Source organism: Geotrypetes seraphini, chromosome 6 (assembly GCF_902459505.1).
Source record: "Geotrypetes seraphini chromosome 6, aGeoSer1.1, whole genome shotgun sequence".
Classification (NCBI taxonomy): Eukaryota; Metazoa; Chordata; class Amphibia; order Gymnophiona; family Dermophiidae; genus Geotrypetes; species Geotrypetes seraphini.
Window position 1 is genome coordinate 207,721,962 of NC_047089.1, and position 24,033 is coordinate 207,745,994.

A 24,033-nucleotide genomic window follows, 5' to 3' on the forward strand; every position below is an offset into this window, starting at 1 on the left:
ACCAAAATGTAATCTTGGCAGGGAGGAGGTCTTCAGTTGGTGGGGCTTGAGGATCCTTGCCAGCCACACTAATGGAAAATAAATTTTGGGTGGGCCTAAGCCAGGGGTAGGCAATTCCAGTCCTCAAGAGCCGGAGCCAGGTCAGGTTTTCAGGATATCCACAATAAATATGCATAAGATAGATTTGCATCTCAAGGAGGCAGTGCATGCAAATCCATCTCATACATATTCATTGTGGATATCCTGAAAACCTGACCTGGCTCTGGCTCTCGAGGACCGGAATTGCCTACCCCTGGCCTAAGCCTTTGCTAATGTCTTACACTGGTTGCCTGTGCAAGCTCAGGTGAAGTTTAAACTATATTAGCGGGAACTCAACATACCATGATCAAAAGAAATTTCAGGAAACCTAAAAAAAATGGTTGATGTTAAACTGTCTGCACAGAGTTAGACCATTTCCAAACATCTGGGACTCTACTGATCTGTTGTCAGGACAGATAACCTACAAACGAGAAGACTAAAGTGACTCTACCCTAGAGTGGTCATCATACCAGAATCACCCAAGGCAATGCTTTGCTGCATCAGGACGTGGATGACTTGCCATCATTGACAGAACCGTAATTTTGCTTTGTATCAGAAAATTCTAGATCATCAGGTAATCTGACCATCAGCTGATACTGAGCCAAAAGTGGGTCATGCAGCAAAATAATGGTCCAAACATCCACATATATTAATTATACAATGATGGAAGAAGAGATTAAGGAGTCAATTTTCAAAGGGTTTAGGCTCTTAAACTGGCCTTTATGAAAATTTACTTGGGCTGACTTTCTAAATTTATTCTCAAAATTTCACTAAACTAAATTTCGAAATCTTAAAGTGGGTATCAACAGGGATGGATTTAGGAAAGGAGAAAACTTTTTTTAGCATTAGGCAACTAACTCTCTCTTCTACAAAGCCGCACAACAGCCCCGAAGCCCTTTAAAACTCTATGGGCTTCAGGGCCGTTACAGTGCAGAAGCCACTAGCACGGCTTTGTAGAAGAGGGAGGTAAATTACACTGGCTTTTACACAGCTGCAGTTGAAGTTTCTACACAATACAATACAGTGTCATATACCACAATTTTCTACATGGAATCTATGCAGTTTACAATAAGATTTAGATCAAGTTCTTAAATTACATTGTTAGAAGGAGCGTTGGTAGAAAGAAGGACTGAAGAGTAGGTGAGAAGAGGTATGTCTTTAATTACTTCCAGAATTCAAGGTAGTTGTCTTAGGTATATTGGCAGTTTGTTCCAAATGAGAGGTCCCTGGTATTCAGATGTAGTTTTGAATATTTTCTTTTGCTGTACTTGTTGAAGAGATGGGAAGGATAGTTTGTAGCACTGCATAGTGCGTGAATTGAAGAAGGAATGTTGGACTTTAATATCAGAAGTTAGTCCCTTAGAGTTCTCTCCATAGATCTCTCTATGAACCATGCAGGCTATCTTATACTGGATTCTTTTTTTCATCGGTAGCCAGTATAGTTGCTCTAATAGTGGACTTGCTCTCTCATATCGGTTCCGTTTGAGAATTAGTCTAGTGGCTATGTTTTATCCCAGGACAAGCAGGCAGCATATTCTTAACGTATGGGTGACGTCACCGACGGAGCCCCGGTACGGACCTTTTTAACTAGAAAGTTCTAGTTGGCCGCACCGCGCATGCGCGAGTGCCTTCCCGCCCGACGGAGGAGTGCGTGGTCTCCAGTTTCTTCGTTTCCGCGGAGCGAAGAAGACGCATGTGGTATTCAACGGCTGTTGAACACTCCTTTTTTGCCTTCCCGCTCGCGTTATTCTGATTTTTTCTGCTTTTTTCCTTCGGGTTTTTCTTTTCTGTCTAATTTACAAAAAAAAAAAAAAAAAAAACTTTATTTTTTCCTTTATTTTTCAACAGGCCCCGGCGGGGCCTGTTGCCATCATACAAGCCTCCGGCTTTGATTTCGCTGAGGCCGTATTCCCCTTCATGCCCCCTCAGCCGGGTTTTAAGAAGTGCCAGCGGTGTGCACGCCCGATTTCCCTTTCGGACCCACACAACTGGTGCCTACAGTGCTTGGGTCCGGAACATCGGGCTGACACCTGCACCCGCTGCGCGACTCTTCAAAAACGCACACTTAAAAATAGACAAATTCAGCAGAATCTCCTCTTCGGCACCGGTTCTGCTATGGATCCGACCCCGACGTCGACGGCACCGCCGAAATCGGCACCGTCAACATCGACACCACCTGATCCTTCTGCGGGGTCGATGGCGCCAGGTAAGCCAGCTAAGAAGCCTTCCACTTCCCTCGAGCGCCCTCCAGCCACGGCGGTGACACCGGTCCTTCCGACGTCCCGCAAGTCCCGTAAGCGCTCCGCTCCGATAACGGTGAGTGCCTCTTCATCGGCCTCCTCATCACCGGAGCGTAGAGCGGCACCTATGGTACCGAAGAAAAGTAAAACGGTACCGGTGCCCCCATTGGAGGACCGTATCTCGGCCATCCTCCAAACTAAATTACAGGAGCAACTCGAGCACCAGCTTCAGGAACTGCTCCCAACCCTGCTGGCACCGCTCCTTCCGGTACCGGTCCGGCCCGAGCCTCGCACCACTACGCCAGTGGCCACCCCCTCGGTACCGATGAATACTTCGATGCCGGTCTTATCGGCACAGCCTACATTACAGACCTGCACGGCGGAGGACCCATCCCGAACCCAAGATCGACATCGATCGTCTCGGGACCGGGATCGACACCACTCCTCCCGGGACAGAGATCGGCACCGGTCTTCATCCCCCGGCACCGTATCCATGAGATCTGGCAAGTCCCTTTCTAAAACCCGCCATGCTGAGCCGGCCATCAGGGACCCTGACTTATGGGAGCAATCCCCCCTCGGTACCGAGGAGGATGCCTCTTCCACTGATGAGGAACCCTCCATGGCTGAATCCACCTCCAAGCCCGAGCAGTCCTCATTTACAAAATTCCTTCGGGAGATGTCTGGGGCTCTTTCCATCCCACTCGAGTCCGACTCCAAGAAGTCCCAGGCCTTTCTAGAAGCCTTGGACTTCGACCAACCCCCCAAGGAATTTCTCAAACTCCCCGTCCATGATATTCTGCGGGAGACGTTTTATAAAAACTTGGAGAACCCCCTTACTGTTCCAGGTGCCCCTAAGAAACTGGACAGTTTATACAGGGTCATCCCTATCCCGGGATTTGATAAACCCCAGTTGCCACATGAGAGCCTCCTAGTAGAATCCACTCTCAAGAAATCTCATGGTTCCAGTGTCTATGCCTCCACCCCTCCTGGCAGAGAGGGTAAAACAATGGATAAATTTGGAAAGCGCCTATACCAGAATGCCATGCTGGCTAGCAGAGCCAACAATTATTCATTTCATTTTTCTTTTTATATGAAATATCTGGTACAACAACTTTCTGCTCTGCAAAAGTACATCCCTGAACGCAAGGTCCCTTTGTTTCAGCAACAAATTTCCACCCTCCTTCAGCTCAGGAAGTTCATGGTACGCTCAATCTATGACTCCTTCGAGCTCTCCTCCCGTGCCTCTGCTCTGGCAATTGCTATGCGACGCCTTGCCTGGCTGAGAGTATCTGACCTGGATGTCAACCACCAAGACCGCCTTGCCAACGCGCCCTGTCTTGGTGATGAACTTTTTGGGGAGTCTCTAGATACCACCACACAAAAACTTTCGGCTCATGAGACCAGATGGGACACCCTCATTAAGCCTAAAAAGAAGACTCCGCCGACACGACCATACAGACCTCAGTCTTCTTACCAACGTCGCTTTTCTGCTAGGCCGCTGAATCCTCCTCAACAGCAATCTCGTCGGCCTCGCCAACAACAACAACAACACTCTCAGGCTCGCTCGCAATCTCACCAGACAGCTAAGCCTCTCCCTTAAACTAAGCCTCCTCAGCCCTTTTGACTCCTTTCTCCAGGGCATAGCCAGTCTCCAACCCTCGCTGCCTCTGCCTCAACCTATCGGGGGCCGCCTCACCATCTTTCTACGACGCTGGGAGGCCATCACATCAGACCTGTGGGTTCTAAACATCATCCGTCACGGATACTCACTAAGGTTTCAGACTCTTCCTCCAGACCACCCTCCCGTAGAGTCTGCTTCTCACTCCTCCCAAACTCCTCTCCTCCTCAGGGAGGTCCAATCCCTCCTCCTTCTCAATGCCATCGAAGAAGTTCCACCAGACCAAAGAGGTCAGGGATTTTACTCCCGCTACTTCTTGGTACCCAAGAAAACAGGAGATCTTCGTCCTATCCTCGACCTCAGGAACCTCAACAAGTGTTTGGTCAAGGAAAAGTTCAGGATGCTCTCACTTGCCACACTTTATCCTCTTCTGTCTCAACACGACTGGCTATGTTCCCTGGACCTCAAGGAGGCCTACACTCACATCCCAATCCATCAGGCTTCACGTCGCTACCTCCGATTCCAGATACTCAATCACCACTATCAGTACAAAGTGCTTCCCTTTGGTCTCGCATCTTCGCCCAGGGTGTTCACCAAGTGCCTGATTGTGGTAGCGGCCTGTCTCAGGTCCCACAACCTACAAGTGTTCCCCTACTTGGACGATTGGTTGGTGAAAGCAACGACCGCTCCACTTGTGCTGCAATCCACTCACCACACCATCTCTTTCCTCCATCTCTTGGGGTTCGAGATCAATTATCCCAAGTCGCATCTGCTTCCCACGCAGCGCCTTCAGTTCATCGGAGCACTTCTCGATACCAACTCCATGAGAGCGTTCCTTCCTGCCGACCGGCACCGGACACTGTTTCACCTCTGTCGACAGGTGCTCCTCCAACCATCCATCCCTGCTCGCCAGATGATGATTCTTCTGGGTCACATGGCCTCGACAGTCCATGTGGTTCCTCTGGCGCGACTCCATTTGAGGATACCAGGGATCCTCTTTCTCATCCCATCTCTGTGACATCGTCTCTTCAGCACTCTCTTCAATGGTGGTTGAACTCCTCAAATCTTTCCAGGGGCCTCCTTCTTCATCCGCCCCCTCATTCCATGATCATCACCACAGATGCCTCCCCCTATGCATGGGGAGCTCACATAGGGGATCTACGCACCCAGGGACTCTGGACCCCTCAGGAGCGTCAACATCACATCAATTTCCTGGAACTCAGAGCCATGTTTTATGCTCTCAAGGCCTTCCAGCACCTTCTCTATCCTCAGGTTCTTCTCCTGTGCACGGACAACCAAGTCGCCATGTACTACATCAACAAGCAAGGCGGCACCGGATCTCGTCTCCTTTGTCAGGAGGCCCTCCGAATTTGGACCTGGGCCACAGCCCACAATCTTTTTCTCAAAGCGGTCTATATCCAGGGCGAACAGAACTCCCTGGCCGACCAGCTCAGCCGCATCCTTCAACCTCACGAGTGGACCCTGGATCCTCCCACTCTCCACTCCATCTTTGCTCGATGGGGCACTCCACAGGTGGACCTCTTTGCAGCTCCTCACAACCATCAGCTGCCCCAGTTCTGCTCCAGACTCTTCTCTCCACATCGTCTGGCCCCGGATGCATTCCTACTCGACTGGACGGATCGGTTCCTCTATGCCTTCCCTCCACTTCCTCTGATGTTGCGGACCCTGTTCAAGCTCCGCAAGGACAGGGCCACCATGATTCTCATCGCCCCTCGGTGGCCCAGACAACATTGGTTCTCCCTCCTGCTTCAACTCAGCTCCAGGGAGCCCATTCCTCTTCCTGTATTTCCTTCTCTGCTTACGCAGCAACATCAGTCTCTGCTACATCCCAATCTGTCTTCCCTCCACCTGACAGCTTGGTTTCTCTCGGGCTGACCTCTCCAGAAAACCTGTCTCAGCCAGTCCGTCGCATTTTGGATGCCTCCAGGAAACCCTCCACACTCCAATGTTACCATCAGAAGTGGACCCGGTTCTCCGCTTGGTGTCTCCTTCATCATCACAATCCCACCTCTCTGGCGGTGGAAACTGTACTGGACTATTTGCTCTCTCTCTCCGACGCTGGCCTCAAGTCGACCTCAATCAGAGTCCACCTCAGTGCCATCACTGCGTTTCATGAGCCTATCCTTGGAAAACCCCTCACGGCTCATCCTCTGGTTTCCCGGTTCATGAGAGGCCTCTTCAATATCAAACCACCTCTTCAGCCTCCCCCAGTCGTCTGGGACCTCAATGTGGTTTTGTGAGCCCTCATGAAACCTCCTTTTGAGCCTCTGGCTACTACCTCGCTCAAACTTCTCACATGGAAGGTGCTTTTCCTCATTGCCATCACCTCTGCCAGGAGGGTTAGTGAGCTACATGCACTGGTCGCCGATCCACCGTTCACTGTTTTTCACCATGACAAGGTGGTTCTGCGTACCCATCCTAAATTCCTTCCTAAGGTGGTTTCAGCCTTTCACCTCAACCAGTCCATCGTGCTGCCTGTTTTCTTCCCTAAACCCCATTCTCATCCTGGGGAACAGGCTCTTCACACGCTGGATTGTAAGCGTGCCCTGGCGTACTACCTTGACCGTACCAGGGCTCACCGCTCCTCTCCTCAACTTTTTCTGACCTTCGATCCTAATCGTCTGGGTCACCCTGTATCTAAACGAACGCTGTCCAATTGGCTTGCTGCCTGTATTGCGTTCTGTTATGCTCGGGCCGGCCTGTCACTGGAAGGACCTGTCACGGCCCACAGGGTCAGAGCTATGGCTGCTTCTGTGGCTTTCCTCCGTTCCACTCCTATTGAGGAAATCTGCAAGGCGGCCACTTGGTCTTCAGTTCACACATTCACTACTCACTACTGTCTGGATGCCTTCTCCAGACGGGATGGACACTTTGGTCAATCTGTGTTACAAAATTTATTTTCCTAATGGCCAACCATCCCTCCTCCCTCTCTGTTAGCTTAGAGGTCACCCATACGTTAAGAATATGCTGCCTGCTTGTCCTGGGATAAAGCACAGTTACTTACCGTAACAGGTGTTATCCAGGGACAGCAGGCAGATATTCTTACGACCCACCCACCTCCCCGGGTTGGCTTCTTAGCTGGCTTATCCTAACTGGAGACCACGCACTCCTCCGTCGGGCGGGAAGGCACTCGCGCATGCGCGGTGCGGCCAACTAGAACTTTCTAGTTAAAAAGGTCCGTACCGGGGCTCCGTCGGTGACGTCACCCATACGTTAAGAATATCTGCCTGCTGTCCCTGGATAACACCTGTTACGGTAAGTAACTGTGCTTTGTGGTAGTTAAAGACACCAAAAAGAGAGCCCAAGGAGGCATCAACAACGAGACAATCAAGGCACATCAAAGAAGTCGTGAGGATGAGATGTCAATAATTCAGCCATGGCTTTGCTTTGGACACCAGATATTTTCCTGCTCGCTTCTTAATTTGACCTGTAATGAATGCTCTATTTATGTGATAGAACTACCAGCCATTGAGACTCTTGACAAAGGCATAGATGCCGAAAAAATGTCAGTGTTGAGTCTTCAAGTCCTCACAGTGTTACTATCAATAAAGTGAACTTTGAGTTTTATTGATGGCTGAATTATTAACATCTCATCCTCACTACTCCTTTGTTGTGCCTTGTGATAGTTGAAGCCTCTTGCATTCTTTTTCTGTAATGCCACAAAATGGTGAATTGCAATAGAGTGGTGCTATGTGTGTTGAAGGTTAAGTCTGAGTCTAGTGTGATTCCCAGGACTTTGGAGGTATTTTCTATCTTTAGACTCTTACCTGTGGACAGTTCCAGTTCCTTCCATTAGTTCTACCACAGGCCGGCGAGGTAAATGTTTGCCTTTGTAAAAGGAGCCCTTAAGTCTCCTAAATCTAGGCAAATGATTGGCAGGTCTAAATGTAGGAACATAAGCAGCTAAATATAGGTGAATTTTCAGCTAAAACTTAGGGTCTTGGTGTAGATCAGGGGTGTCAAAGTTCATCCTCGAGGGCCGATTCCCCCAATGAATATGCATGAAATCTATTTGCATGCACTGCTTTAATTGTATGCTAATAGATCTCATGCATATTTAGGGGGGAAATCCTGAAAATCTGACTGGATTGCGGCCCTCGAGGAGGGACTTTGAGTCCCCTGGTTTAGATGAAAACAGGGGATAAATTTAAGCATTTAACCTAGTTCCTAAATTTAGAAACTTGGCATCATCTAAATATTGGATCCTGTCCCAATCTAAACTCTAATGAAATATTGGAACAAGATCTGAAATGAGCTTTCATACAAGGAAGTCCTCAAATGTCAAAAAGATCACCTCTGTATGGAAGAATGCCCTTGAGGAGTTTTGGCCCAATGTGAAATACCGATCCAGTTACAGGAAATGTTTAGCTGAAGATACTTTTGCTTAAGGGAGGTGCTACCAGTTACTGCATGAAGAAGTCACATACTTTTTTACAGTAAGGTACTTATGGTTAAAGCTTTTTACAATCAAAATATATCCTTTTTATCTGAGTTATTTATAAGGATTCTCTTTCTCTCGTATTGGGGGTTTAGATTACAATTATATTTGGAGTACAAACTGCTAAAACAGACAATTCTAAGGAGTTCACAATCTTTCCTAGCACTGCTTTAGAACTAACCCCCCTTCCCCTCACATATAATCCTCTCATCTATACTCATGGCTTTTAATTCCAAGGTTTCAATCTGACATAAGTGAGTGGCACCTTTTAACAGTCCTGCCCTAAGTAATTTGCTTAAGATCACACAATGTAAAGTGACATCTGAAGCAGAAAATCTTTGCTAGTCCTGGACTTTTGTACTAGTGCAAATGCTCCCCAATTCCAAAAGAAGAGCCAGGGTCTGCTTTTGATTTTAAAAAGAAATAATAATAATAATTTATTTTCTTGTATACCGCCCAACCAGTAGTTCTGGGCGGTTCACAACAGGAGAATACTGAGACATTTCAGCACATGGTACAGTTTCATAGAACACACTATCTACGTATAATCTAAAATTATGTAATAAAAGTAATACAATTGTTAAAAACATTCAAGTACAATGTTAAAAATTATTAAAAAATTAAAACATACTATGACAATAAGAATAGAAACAAAAGACCTAATTTAAATATATCAAAAAAGATTAGTTGAACTCCCATTGTAGATTTGAGGATGAAAATAATTTAAAAATATACTACACATCAAAGGTAAAATGTCTAGCATATTTTTGGATTGTTAGATTTTATTGTGCCGAATGACAAGTTCTACCATGCATGGTCACCTGCCTAATAAAGAAAAAGCACTGGAATGCAGCATGTCAAGATTATTAAAAGCAGTCATGTCATGCTGCCTCCTTATCACTTAATCAACAGACATGAATGCCAAACCTGGGGGAAGTGACGTCGATGAGCCGGCTCCCTGCCCGCTGGAATGAAGGGTGGATTATTCTCTGAAGAAGGCGGTAATTGCAAGAATTATTGACTTTTATAGAGTATTGTTGAATAACTGAATAATCAGAGTCTAAATGAGTAATAAAAAAACTCCCAATTTGAAGGACTTTGCTTATTCACGCAGCAGCCAAGCCAAATGAGTGGTGGAGGATATGGCGTTGGCCCTTAAAGAACTGGGCGGAGAGAGTTCTGCAGAGCCAGAACGCCCTAAGGGGAACGATGACGTACCGAGTATGGAAGAACTACGAGGATGGTTCCACGAACTGAAAGCTGATATAGCAGCATCAAGAGAGGATTTGGCTTCAATGAGATCTGAACTTAAGGCGGATATAATTGGACTGTGTCAGCGTGTGGAGGAAGCGGAACAACAAGTTGAGGAAGTTGTGGTACAATTGAATTCAATGGAGGAAAAAAACGTGCAACAGGAAAAGCAAGTGACTGAACTAATGGACCGTGTAGAACAGCTGGAAAACAGGGGTAGGAGACAAAATCTACGTATAAGAGGCTTGCCAGATATACCTGAGTATCCTAACTGTATAGAAATAGTACTGAAAATATCAGTGCATGTTCTGGCTCAAGTTCAGATTGAAAAACATATAGATCAAATCCATATTGATCGCACATCGTTCCTTAGGGGAAACACGGCCTAACCAATTTAAGGATATTTTAGTATGTTTTCATAACTATGTACTAAAGGAGGAAATTTTAACTGCAGCATGAAAACATGAGAAGATAATATGGGATACACATGAAGTATTCATATTTGCGGATATTTCCCCTTTTATGCTATGACAACGAAGGGAATTGGCACCTTTTACATTGAAAGTTATAGAAGAACAGATCCGTTATAGATGGACATTTCCATTTGGATTACAATTTAATGCAAAGGGAGCAACATATCATATTTCAACTAAAGCTGCAGCCCTTCAAACTTTTCAATTTTTAGGAGGACACCCTGCAGCAGGCTTGACCGAGTCAGAGGTCGAGGGTGTAGCAGGGGTTTCCATACTTAAAATCTTCTCCACTTGAACTCAATGACGTTTGAGGGCTCGAGGTTAAAGGGTAGCACAGCAAACGCACAACTCCGGGCAATGGTCAGTCCCCAGGCACTGAAGACACCAGCGGTGTGGGTCAGTGAGGGAGATCGCATGCTGACACTGGCTACACTTCTTGAAGCCTCTGACCAGCCGGGACATAGAAGGAAAGATAGCCGCAGGCTGAAGGCGTGCGGCAGGCCCCGCCAGTCAGTCGACGAAAATAAAACTTTTTTTTTTTAAAGAATGAAAAGAAAAAATACAGCGACACGGTAAAAAGAAAATAAAACACGAGCCGCAATGAGAGAAGGCACAAAGCGAACTAAGTTCAGCGCAGAGCATCAAAGACGGACTTCTTGGCACCGCAGAAAACTGAGAACTGAGGAGACGCGCCCTGTGCTGGACAGGAAGGCACTCGTGCAAGCGTGGTGTGGCAGATTCGAAACTTCTGAAGTTTTATACAAGCAAGTCTGCTTGCGAGGCTGTCCGCATCTGGGCTCCTTGGATGGCGTCACCCACATGTGAGAATAGGCTTCCTGCTTGTCCTTGGATAAATGGGTAGAATTTAAAATTGTGATATATGGTATTTTCTACACATTTTAAAAGAGAAATGAAAAGAAAAATGAATACTCCAGCGGGGGAGAGTTCCTTCTTCTTGATTGATGTCTTTCAGACATCAAAGAGGAGGTAAGGGAGAGGAAGAGGGGTTTAGGGGGAGAGAAAGAGGAATATATGGGGGGTTTGGGGGGCTGGGTTTTTTTGGGGTTTTGATGATAGGGGTCAATGTGAGAGTGTTAAGGGTGTGTATGAATGGGATATCCTTTGATTTGCAGATGAAAGGCAAAGAAGGTGGGGTAAAAGATTAATCTGAGGATGTTTGAGTTGAATGTGGTAACTGCTAGAGGCCTGAATTCTCCCTTTAAAAGAAAATGTGTAGTCAAGGAGGCACTACAATTAAAAGCAACAATAATGTTTGATTCAGGAAACATATCTGAAGGAAAAACATCAGTATTTATTGAGTACTAGACAATTTCCTGTATATAAAGTGGCATCACACCCACTTAAGAAAATCTCAGAGGTGGCTATTATGATTTCAGGGAGAATTCAGGTCTCAATTATAGAACAATATGGGCAGGATTCATTAAACCTTCAAACCGTGTGCAATCCGTTTCCGTTTGCATGCCGGCCGACCAGTTCAGTAAAGGCCTGCATGCAAATGGGGATGATCATTAACACGGCCCCCTACCCATGGCCAGAGTGATCCCCGCTAATGCACACACCTTAACAGTAGTGACAGGAGAAGCAGCCTCCTGTCACTGCTGTCAGAGCTCAGCCCAGCCCAGATCTCTCTTCCCTGCTCCCGGACTCTCCTGCTCTTTGCCGCCATTCCCTGCAGTGCAAGCTCGTGGTTTTAAAGCAGGCCTGCACTGCGGGGAACAGCGGCAGAGAGCAGGAGAGTCTGGGAGCAGGGAAGAGAGATCAGGCACTGCAGCCTGCTCTCTACTGCCCCGAATCTGCCTGCCCCGACTCTCGCCCAGAATCTCTCCTGCCACCCCGCTCTCGCCCTGAATCTCTCCTGCGCTTCCCACACTGGGAGCCCATGGTTTTAACCCGCTGATTAAAGCAGGTTAAAACCATGGGCTCCCTGCCCAACAAAACAGTAAAAAAAAAAAGAAAAAATTATTTTTAAAAAGTCACAATGCCCCCCCCACGCGCCGATGCCCCACAAAAGGCAGGAGGGTTGCCAACTCCCTCCTGCCATGTTACCCCCCTAGTCTGGTCTGGCCGGGCCTGGCCCGGCACACCTCCCTCCCTGTTTCAAAATCAAAAGTCAGGCCACCGGGCCGGGCCGACCCACCCATAAACAAACTGCAGGAGGGATGCCAACTCCCTCCTGCCACCCCCCCAACACCCCTACCCATTCCAAACCCCTTTTCCACCCCCTTCCCTGTACCTTTAATGGAGCAGGAGGTATGCTCAACCCCTCCTGCTCCAATGACTCCAGCAACGACTCTGAGGCCTTAGGCCCCGCCCCGTTGTATCATGTGATGCACGGGGAGGAGCTTAAGGCTCTGATTAGCTCATGCTCCCACTCTGCAAGGGGCCTGAGCCAATCAGGGACTTCCTAAGGGCTGAGCCTTAGGAAGTCCCTGATTGGCTATTGCTTTGACCACATAATGCACCAGGGCGGGGCATAAGGCCTTAGAGTCGTCACTGGAGTCATTGGAGCAGGAGGGGTTGAGCATCCCTCCTGCTCCGTTAAAGGTACGGGAAGGAGTGGGTGGCAAGGGGGCTTGGAATGGGTAGGGAGTGTCCGGGGGGAGTGTGGCAGGAGGGAGTTGGCATCCCTCCTGCAGTTTGTTTGTGAGTGGGTGGGCCCGGCCGTATGACTTTTGATTTTGAAACAGGGAGGGAGGTGGGCCCGGCCCGGCCAGACAAGATCAGGGGGGTAACATGGCAGGAGGGAGTTGGCAACCCTCCTGCCTTTTGTGGGGCATCGGCTGGGGGGGAGGGCATCTATGCGGGGGGGCATCTTGACTTTTTCTTTAAACTTTTTTTTTTTTTTTTTTTTTACTTTTTTGACAGGGCTGCCTGTCTTTTTTTATTCATTTTTTTTTTATATGGCAGATATTTTATGTGTGTAACACACGCAAAATATCTGTGCCATGGAAAAAAAATGAATAAAAAAAGACAGACAGGCCTATCAGAAAGCCTGCAGAACTGACGGTAACTCAGTTACCGACAGGTCTGCAGCAGTCGGGTTTGCCAATAGTAAAACCCGACTCAAAATAGCCAAGCAATTGTTAGTGAATCAATCGCTTGGCTATTTTGCATGGGACGATCGGGATCAGATCGCTACAGGCGTTACTGAATAGTGCAGGAGGGAAATCTGGTCGTAAAGGGCTCGCAAACCGATCGATACATGATTGGTTTGCTTAGTGAATCTAGCCATATGTGGATATGGAAGGTAGATTTTTGATACTTCATGTATATGGAAATTTGTATAATATAGTATCAGTATATACACCAAATGAGAATCGGTGAATCTTCTACCAGTTACTACAAGATAAAATGATGAGCATGCCAACTGGATTGTGGATAGTGGTGGTGGGGGGGATTTCAATGTTACTTTATTCCCACCCTTAGATAATACTGGGAGGATTAATTATTGTAGGAAAGATCGAAAAGAACTACAAGGGATGAGGCAACATTTAGGACTGTTTGATACATAGAGGCAGGGTCACCCGGGGAAATCTCAATTTACTTACTATTCTCATGTACACAATTTGAACTCGCAAATTGATTATTTTTTTTCGATAAGCAACTTTTTTCAGCAATGTGGAAAGTAAAAATTCAAGCACAGTTGTGGTCTGATCATACACCAGTGGTAGTTTCGTTGAAATTAAAGGAAGGTGATAGACCCCTCCAATTTTGGAAACTTAATGAATAATGAGGAAGTGCTAGCAGAATTAAATCAATTTATCCTCTATAATAAAACCCTAAGCGCACATGCGCACATAGGAGGCCGTATTCCCTAACACTGTGGTGTCTGCTTCCGTGGCCGTATTCGATTTGCGGTGTGTGGGGCGGCTCACGACAGCTTGCGACACGTGGACAGATTTGAGCGGCGGTGGCAGTTTGACTCCTGCGCTGCAGCTATGCCTCTTCTCACCCCTGGACCAGCAAACGCAGCAGCCACGGGGCATTTGCTAGGCCGGCCCACTTCGATAATGCGAGGTTGGCCGGCCTAGCAAAATTCCCGAGGCTGCCCAGGCTACCGGATGCTGGACAGGGGGAGCAGGGAAGAGGTGCTGCTGGACAGGGGGGGAAGTAAAAGGAGGGGAGAAGGCCTACTGCTGGACAGGGGGAGCAGGGAAGAGGTGCTGCTGGACAGGGGGGAGGTAAAAGGAAGGGAGAAGGGCTACTGCTGGACAGGGGGAGCAGGGAAAATGTGCTGCTGAACAGGGGGGAGATAAAAGGAAGGGAGAAGGGTTACTGCTGGACAGGGGGAGCAGGGAAGAGGTGCTGCTGGACAGGGGGGAGGTAAAAGGAAGGGAAAAGGACTACTGCTGGACAGGGGGAGCAGGGAAGAGGTGGTGGTGGACAGCCGAGGAAAGAGAGAGACAGAAAGAAAGAAAGACAGCGGCCAAGGAGAGAGAGAGACAGAAAAAGAAAGACAGACAGACAGAAAGTGGCCAAGGAGAGAGAAAGAAAGACAGACAGACACATCTATTCTAGCACCCGTTAATGTAGCAGGCTTAAAGACTAGTTCCTGAATATTTTACTATGAATAATACATCTGAGGTGGCTTTGAAAACTGTGTGGGATGGATTTAAAGCCTTTATTAGAGGCCATCTATTAAAATGGGCTGCTAGACTGAAAAAAAACAAAAAACTCAGAATGATACTCAGTTGCGAACACAACTTAAGGAATTAGGAGAGCAGTTTATTAAAACACCAACGGAATCATTGAAATCTAAGTTAGATATAATACAAACAAAATTAAAACAGTTATGGACGGATAAAGTACAATATGAATTGCAGTTAGCTAAATGCCCCTTTTTTGAAGAGGGGAATAAGGCAGATAGATTAGTAGCACATCAATTAAAAGCAAAAAGAACTCAAACACTTATTACACATTTTAAAAACATAAATGGTCAGGTAATATCCAAGACAGGAGCGCTGAGGGATTGTTTTACATCGTTTTACCAAAATTTATATACATCTGAAGTAAAACACGATCCCCAACTAGTATTGCAATATCTAGAAAAGGCTGCCATAATACAATTAGAAGTAGACCAAAGTGACCAGATGGAGGAGGAGATATCACTGGAAAAAATACAAGAGGTTATTAAATCTCTACCCTCGGGAAAGGCACCAGGCCTGGACGCTTTACAGCAAGATTTTACAAACAGTTTATAGGGATACTATCCCCAATACTGCAAGAAGTATTTAATGATATTTTTAAAAAGGGTGAAATACCACAATATATGTTAGAGGCAGGTATTACAGTCTTACCAAAACCTGGGAAAGACTTAACTCAATGCAATTCATATAGGCCCATTTCTTTATTAAATATCAATGCTAAAATATTAGCAAAGATATTGGCAATTAGAATTAATAAGGTATTAGATAAGCTTGTAAGTGAAGATCAGGCAGGATTTGTACCAGGTCGAACTATCGAAGATAATGTTAAATGTACAGTTGAGATTAGGTAGTAGGCTAAACATAATAAGATTCCCTTAGTATTGTTGACTGTCAACGCTGAGAAAGCGTTCGACAGAGTGGAGTGGGGTTTTCTGTTACAAACACTTGAATCCTATAGTTTTGGTCCTAATATGAGCCAATGGATATCTGCTCTCTATTCTAATCCAACAGCTAAAATAAAAATAAATGGGGGATATTCAGTGGCATTTCCCCTATATAGGGGTACACGTCAAGGGTGTTCCCTATCCCAAAAAATATTTGTATTAGTAATGGAACTTCTGTCTACAACAATTAGGCATCATTCAGGTATCAGAGGGCTTATATTGTAGGGGAAGAATATAAAATAACATTGTTTGCAGATGATATCTTGTTGACAATTGAAGACCCGGTTGGATCGTTTCCATGCATATTGCAGATATTAATAGAATATGATTTATTATCAGGATTTAAAATGAATGCTTCAAAATCAGAGTGTTTGAATGTAAATTTGGATAAAACAGTGGTATCTCAATTGCAGAGCTCTCTTCCCTTTGTGTAGGCAGCTTCTCATATACAATACTTAGGGATAAAAATCCCATCTGATCTTTCACGATTATATCAGCTACACTATGGGAAAATATTTCAGGATTTATCAAATGATTTGGATAGATGGCATAGGATGGGTCATTCATGGCTTGGTAGAGTAGCAATATGTAAGATAATGTTATTACCTAGGTTCTTATATTACTGTCAGACATTGTTTCTTAAAATCCCCAGGTTGGCTATTAAGCCTTTACAAAAAAAAATGTATGATTACCTAGGATCTCACAGGCTTTGTTATCAAGTCTTAGATCTAAAGGAGGGTTGGGGGGTACCAGATTTATATAAATATTACATGGCAGCCCAATTGAAATCTGTTGGAGAGTGGTACAATTCACAACCTAAAGTTTGGGTACAAATTTGCAGAAGTTACTTTTCTCAAAATGAATAGGCCAATCTGTTATGGACACCAATAAAAAAAAAAAAACCTCTCCAATTGAGAGAGATATTTCCTGGTTTTCTATATTTTTGTAAGTTGATATCCCGAGTAAGATCTATTTTATTGGGGAAGAAGAGATTGTCACTTGTTGCACCTTTGATATCATTATATGCATTTGCTCCAGCATGGGAACATACAATTTTTAGTGGATGGATCAATAAAGGCATAACCACACTGGGGATCCATATGAGGCTGGAGTGTTGAAGTCCTATTCATAGCTGTGCTCGCAATGCTCTCTTTCCACTACTGATTTCCATATTTATTTACAAGTTCAGCATTTATTGTTTTCATCCCCTATTAAATATTGGTTACAATGGCCACTAATACAGTGGGAAGAAATGCTGATAGAGAATATGAATCAGAAAAAAATAATAACTAGGTATTATGTAATGTTGAAGGGAGTCTTAGGGGAGTACATAACTATCGAGTTAAATGGGAAAGGGATTTAGGGATTACTATCTCCTTAAAAGAATGGGAAATAATTCAGAGAACAACACAGCAAATATCAATTTCAGCTAATTTGACTGAGCAAAGTCTTAGAGTATTGTATCAATGGTATTTATATCCAACCAGATTAGCTTGTTATTGTCCTAGGACTGGAGTTTGTTGGAGAGGATGTGGTTTGAGTGGTACTTATATCCACATGTGGTGGAACGGTCCCTTAATACAAGATTTTTTGAATAAGTGTGCTCTTTTACTCTCTGATATGTTGAAGACTGTAATACCATGTGATGTTAAATTATTTTTGTTGCAATATAAATCCTTGGGAATGGATAAGAATGTATTTAAGGTTGTATGTGTATGTACAGGGGTTATTAAACAGGAGATAGCAAGAGTAAGGTCATCTACTAATATTCCATCTATGCCTAGATTATTCAGGGTATATGGCAGGCTTATTATCTTAGTCAACTAACAGTTATTTATAGGCATCAAGTGATTGGTTTTTAGAAGAGGTGGGAATATCTGGAGGCATGGTATGTTCAATATAATTTTGGATGAATATTGAAATTTGAATAGAAATTAATAACAGCAAATAGTCTTAGGTTACTTGTGTTGAAAGAGGATTAAGTTAATTATTTGTCTGAAAAAAGTGGATGCATTATAATTTGGATATCCCTAGATTGGAAGTATTAATGTATATGTGTAATGTTTGTTTTTATAAAAAATTGTTTTTTTCAATAAAGATTTATAATATATATTTTTAAAAAATAACCAGACATGAATGTCGTCATCATGTTTTTTTGAAGATCTTAAAGTTCATAGAAGAATCACTAGTTACCTCATGAACTTGTCCATTAAGTCCTCCACCCACATGTACATTCGCAGGAAGTTGAATCCATATCTCCAGATGAGTTTAATAATATTGAATATGAACCACTCACTTTCCTCAAAGACAAACTCCTCCCCATTATAGATCCCTGTAAGACTGGCCTGTCTTGAACGAACTGAGAGACCTGCAAAAAAGACAAAATCCATAATAGCCTTATTCAGGCAACTCTGTTTTTTAAATGCTGAAGATGTGTACATCTAGGCCTTCAGTTTCTACAGTGTCAAAAAGGAATATGCATAAAACTCAACATGCATTTAACTATCATCACTAAACCAGTTTGAACAGGTTTAGTGATGAAGTATTGCATCTATTGATGCACAAAATGGCAAATTGCAATCTTTTCTGTGGTTTGTAGCAGCCTCCAATAATTGTATGTAAATACATTACATAAGCTCATCGATATTAAAATTAGCACTCTGATCGATGCCTACTTGATACACAAAATGAAGCCCCATTTTTTTTGTGCTCTGAAATCTCCGACATGTCTGGAGGTGCCAGTAGTGTTAAAAAAAAAAGCACTGAATAGCAGCAGCTTTTTTTTAATGGGCATAGATGTTGTGTGTGTCACACACAATATTTGTCTTCATTAAAAATTTTAAAAATGTATGCCATGATTCCCCCCATGATGTCCCACACCCCCGAACTGCTTCAGGGCTTCCCCTGTCAGCTCTGCGCATATGTCAGTCACTTTCTCCAACAATTGATCGGATGGGATTATGGTAGAACTCCAGGAAGCTCATTTGCATGCAAAATTGTTTGAACATCAATCGTTGTTTTCAAATCAGACAATTAATTTGACCCACAGGATTTAAACAATGATTTTTGTACATCTGGCCCAAAGTGTCAGGAAATCCTAGTGACAGTGTACCATCACAAAACCAAGGAGAGAATCCTGCTGGGAATATGGAGGCATTGCTAAACTAAGCTTGTGTTTTCTAATGCAAAAATCTAGCTCCTAAATAGTCAATATTATGGAAAAACTGACATAGCACAAAAAATGTGCACTTAATAAGCCGGAGTGAATCAGACATGTGCACACAAGTCTTGACACTGGCACAAACCCCCATATCTTCCTCTCCTGAACACATCCATCTCCCCAGGGCCCAAGTGTGCATTCCCAGATCCCCTACTCCAAAAGCATCACTGGTGGCCAAAAGATCTCTTGAATTCCATATCCTCCTCAACCCTACAAATGACCCTTGTGGGCCAAGTACCCCAGACCCTCCTCCCTGCATACCTTTAAAAGTTGGAAGGCAGAAGTTTCAGTTACAGTTTTTATCAGTTACCTAACTCACTCTCTGAGGAAAACCAAACAATATGCAAGAATAATCCACAAAATCATAGTTAGTGAGTGAATCAGCCTGTTAGAAATTAAGCCTACATAAATACCTTCTTGAAGATGATAAGAGAGGCATTCCAGATTATTGATGCAACACTCAGACAAAATTATTGTTAGGTATCACAGATTAACAGTTGTGTTACTACATTATAATTCAAGAGCCTACTTGGAAACTCAACTAAAATGTAAAATATGGGCTCACTGTTATTAGGTGAAAGAATATATGTCTAAAAAGATTTGGGGTTTATTAGTAATGTAATATAATATTTGTATGAATTATACTTGTAATGCTTTTGCAAAGATTGTGTTAACATATGCTACCACAGAGGTACATATCAACATATGAATAATGGGAAGACTGGTTAAAGATTACTACAAAACAACCACAAGTAAATAAGGCATCATTATGTAAACGTAAAACAAAAAAGAAAAAGGATTTGAAGTCTCCAAAACAAAACTAAGCCTCAAACCATGAAGAATACTGCAATTAACATTTTAATAGTGTCTTGGGAAAGCTAGCGTGCTCCGTACCCAGATCCTTGACAAAGTTCTTCATGTGAAGGTTCAGAGGATGAATGACGGATCCCCCAGCCTCATATTCCAGTCCCTCCAGATTTACTGTAGCTAAACGGCCTCCCACCTCTCCTCTTTCAAAGATGTCAATCAGTACATCTCTCCCAAACTTCTGGCGTAGGAAGAAGGCTGCAGAGGTGCCACCTATCCCGGCTCCAATAATTGCTTAAGAAAGGAGTGGCAAACAAAAGCACAGTTAATTCTGGATCACAATGAAACTAGATACATTTCCTGAAGGTTTTTTGGAATAAATGTGGGCATGCCTTTGAAATATATTTTAAGTTTAATGCCTCTGGAAACATACTGACGGCTGTTTATATCCTGATGTGGTTCAACTAAAGTTTATTTTCCTACAAGAGGCTATGAACTTTTTATGCATGTAGCACTGAAAGGCTACATCTCACACTAAGCCCCCCCCCCACCCCACCCCCCAAAAAAAAATAAAAGCACAGTGGGAGAAAACTCTTGGTGAGTTCACCTCTTCATGTGCAGTACTATTGTCCAATCAGATGGAATGAAAATTTGCTGCTAAACTGTCTGGAAAGCCTGGTCAGGAGCTGATAGGAAGGTTATGGAATGTTGGCATTGGCTTCTTCTTAGCCCTTTTTAACCAGACCAAGAAAACAGGCTCACATCCAGTAAATAGTGTCATCATCTTGGACTATAATCCTAATAAATCTTCCATACCAAGGTAAACCACAAACTATTCAAGTGTAAACAAAGCACTAAGATAATTAGATGTTCATTGGCTTCAGTTTCTGCTTTTTTAATTTTATTAATATTTTACTTTCCTTTGACCCAATATAATTTCCCACCCACACAAAGCTGTATTACTGACAATTCAGTAATGTTTTGACTGTCCCTGTCCATGATTCATACAATACAAGCTGTGCAAAACACAGAGGCCAAGCTTTAAGGAAGCACAATGAAACAATGGCCCAGTCACTTTTCCTAGTTTTAAGATCTCGGCTGTAAAACTAACAAAAAATTTACAATAATTCCTGCCCTCCAGAACACATTCAGATTTGGGGTATAAATTAGAATTCTGATGTTTTCACCCATCTCTAGAAAATATTTCATTCTTGGCAGATTTCACAAAAAGCACAATTTATCTTGCAACTGCTAATATTAAAATTGCTGATGGTCTGTTTTGTGGGTGTGTCCTTATTTTTCCTTACTAATGCATTGGTTTCTCCAGTTTGAAGCATATGGAATGTACCATAATAGAGTGAGTACATCCCAAAAGAGTGACCACAAATAATGCAGTTCAACAAGCGGACTCTGAAGTTTCAAGGAACTGGTGGCAAACTGCTGGAGGGCCTGTTAGAAAGCTTCACAGAGTTAGAGTGAGAAGGCCAGACGTGGTGACTTTCAGCTCCTGAAACTGGCATCCATCTGACCCTTTGTCCAGTATCTAGTTTCCCAGGGCACATGAAGAATGGAAGTGCTGTGTGCTTGTTGATGCCAGTTCCAGGAGCTGAGACACCACCCATGAGAGGGCAGCATTTTCATTCTTCATGCTGATAACCATCAAAACTGAACGCATCTAAAAAAAAGAAGGAAAAAGCCTCAGAACTCAATTTGGGGGTACATTTGAAACCTGAATGTTAAGGGTAATTGCCTCATTGAAAAAAAAAAAAAAACTTCCAACATTATGAACGGTATCACTTTTTTTTATATATATATATATATATATATATATATATATATATATATATATATATATATATATATATATATATATATATATATAATCTTATAAAATACTTGTCTGTGTTGAAGTGATAATCGCTTCAGAATATGTTATACATAAATATTAGCCTCCTACTTTTTTTTACCAGGCTCTCAATACTCTTCAATGTGGATCCTGGTTTTTTACCTTGTTCCATTTATATGCACCCAATGGCATGTGCCCTGTGTATTACCATAGAGCAGTTTACAACCAGAGGCTGCTAGTCCATGTTTTCTTTTTATGTATCATATTCATTTTATAACGAATTTGTTGACACTCAGAACAGTTAGAAATGGATGTGTATTAGAATTTCGCCTTATAGCATAATACCCATCCCTTCTCCCCCATCACCCCTAGGCAACTCTGGCCTTGCAAACAGTACTCACCTACTTACTTTATTTCTTATACAGCATGCTATCTATATCCTAGGCGGTTTACAATTCCGCATACGTAATAAAGCAATAAACAAATTACATCACAAAAAAAAATACAACAATACCAATACCATATATTCTTCAATCTCTTTAAAATTCACTCTCAAAACTAGAGCGTCAAGTCCACTTCTTACTTAGGTAACCGACCAGTCTCCAAGAGAACAAAAACTGCTTGCACAGCGAGGAAATAAAATATAGACCAAATGTGGACTTCTTAAAACTATCACCGCATGTCCCTATCTTCACCCCCTCCCCTCCTCCCAATATACTGCGCAGTCTGGTAAGGTAGGAGAGGGAAAGCAGGGCACCTGTTAAAACTGCAGCTGGCACTGCAGCACTTCTCAATCCCTGACGAACGACCGGATGACATCTGCAGCCCTAGTTTATGCAGTTTGCGGATGGATTACATATCTAGGACTTGCAACCCTGCAAAGAGATTCGGGCTCCCTTCTTCTTAACAACTTGCGCGCAGCCCCTGCCTCCAATTCTCACCGATTTTACTCGGAGGGTAACGCAGTTTCTCTCCATCTTCCTTGCTGCCGGCTTTGCTCGTCGAGCCCCACCGGGCTCCAATCCAAAGGCTGCACAGCAAGAGGCTGCAGGCAGCGGGCGCGAGCGGCCAGCGCATGACCAAAACGGGATTTAAACCCTGCGCGAGAACTAGACAGAGTCAGCGGTGAAGAGGTAATTAAGCTTGCACGGTCCTTCACGGTGGGATAAGGGAAGCGTCGGGGACAAGGGGCGTGGTTTAGACTTTGGACGTCACCCGCACTGTTGTGGCAGAGAAAGATGGTACTGTAACAGAAACCTCAGCGTAGTGTCAGATGAAATCCACTGGAAAGCAATGAGGATCTCACATAAAATGAGCCCAGCATCCAATCTGCTCAATCCCTCTTCCTGCTCAGTACTGCGGACAACTCCTAGACTCCGTTCAGAGCAAAATTAATCCTTTGGTGGGCCACAAGTAAAGAAAATCATTGGATACCCCTCCCCCATCGAAATATACATGCAGTACACCTGAACTTTGGGTAGGACCACCAAATGTGGCAAAAGATCCCCACCCCCATATTGTCTCCAGCAAAAATCAGAGCCTGAACCACACATACTTTTTAGATGCACAGGTGTGTAGTACCATTGGTAAAACATAGCCATTTCTACCACATTACTAGTAATGATGGCAACCTAAAGTAGATTTTAAAAAATGTTTCCCACTCTAAGATTCATAGTGAACCCTAAAGCCCTCTTCCACTTAGCAATATGCTTGATTGGGGGGGGGGGGGAGAGATAGATTTGTGATTGCACATTCAGGGTGGTGGGCAATGGAGAACTGGGTGACTTGCCCAGGGTCACAGGGCTGGGGTTCTGAGGCTGTGGCTCTACCACCAGGCCACACCCACTACCCCCATTCATGTTTTTTTCAATGAGAGTTTCTTCAAGTTGGAGTTCACCCAGGGCCGGATTAATGAATAGGCCCAAAAGGCACATGCCTAGGGCCCAAAGTTGTCAGGGGGGCCCGCTGAAGAAACAAACAGGCTCTGACTTTTTTTCCTTTTGGCAGCACCGACCCCCCCTGCCCCCAGGAAAGATCGGCAGCGCTGACCCCCCCCCCCCCCCGGAAAGATTGGCAGCACCGGGCCCCCCAGGAAAGACCGGCAGTGCTGCACCCCCTCCCCAGCAGCAGCAGCAAGTTCCGGCAACCGTTCCTGCAAGCAGTACTCAGCCAATATCTTTCCGTCTGACGCAGCTTCCTGTTTCTGCCTGGGCAGTTCACGTCAGAGAGCACCCTTGGCCAAGCCGCAGCAGCACCGCTTGCAAGTTGCAATGGAAGGGTTGCCACTGCCACATTGCCGGATCCGTCTTCATTTAACAAACACCCCCCCCCCCCCCAATCAGAAAGAAGGTGAGACTGCAAGTTTTATGCTCACCTGTTGCATTGAAAGCTATTCCTGTTACTGCCCAGGGAGAAGGACATCAGCCAGTG

General features: G+C 44.3%; 1 protein-coding gene across 2 annotated transcripts in view; it reads right to left on the reverse strand.

The window, feature by feature from the left end:
- The window catches only part of PCYOX1 (prenylcysteine oxidase 1), a 43,002-nt gene extending 20,242 nt beyond the window's left edge, over window positions 1–22,760 (reverse strand). Inside the window, exons 1-3 of one of the 2 annotated variants that reach the window (XM_033948291.1) lie at window positions 22,545–22,760; window positions 19,845–20,051; window positions 17,924–18,098 (exon numbers count right to left, since the gene is read on the reverse strand). In XM_033948291.1, the coding sequence (XP_033804182.1) occupies window positions 17,924–18,098; window positions 19,845–20,051; window positions 22,545–22,680 (518 nt within the window). In that variant the 5' untranslated portion in view covers window positions 22,681–22,760. The remainder of the gene's footprint in view (window positions 1–17,923; window positions 18,099–19,844; window positions 20,052–22,544) is intronic. The other variant, XM_033948292.1, reaches the window with a different exon arrangement.
- Between the last annotated feature and the right edge of the window lie 1,273 nt (window positions 22,761–24,033).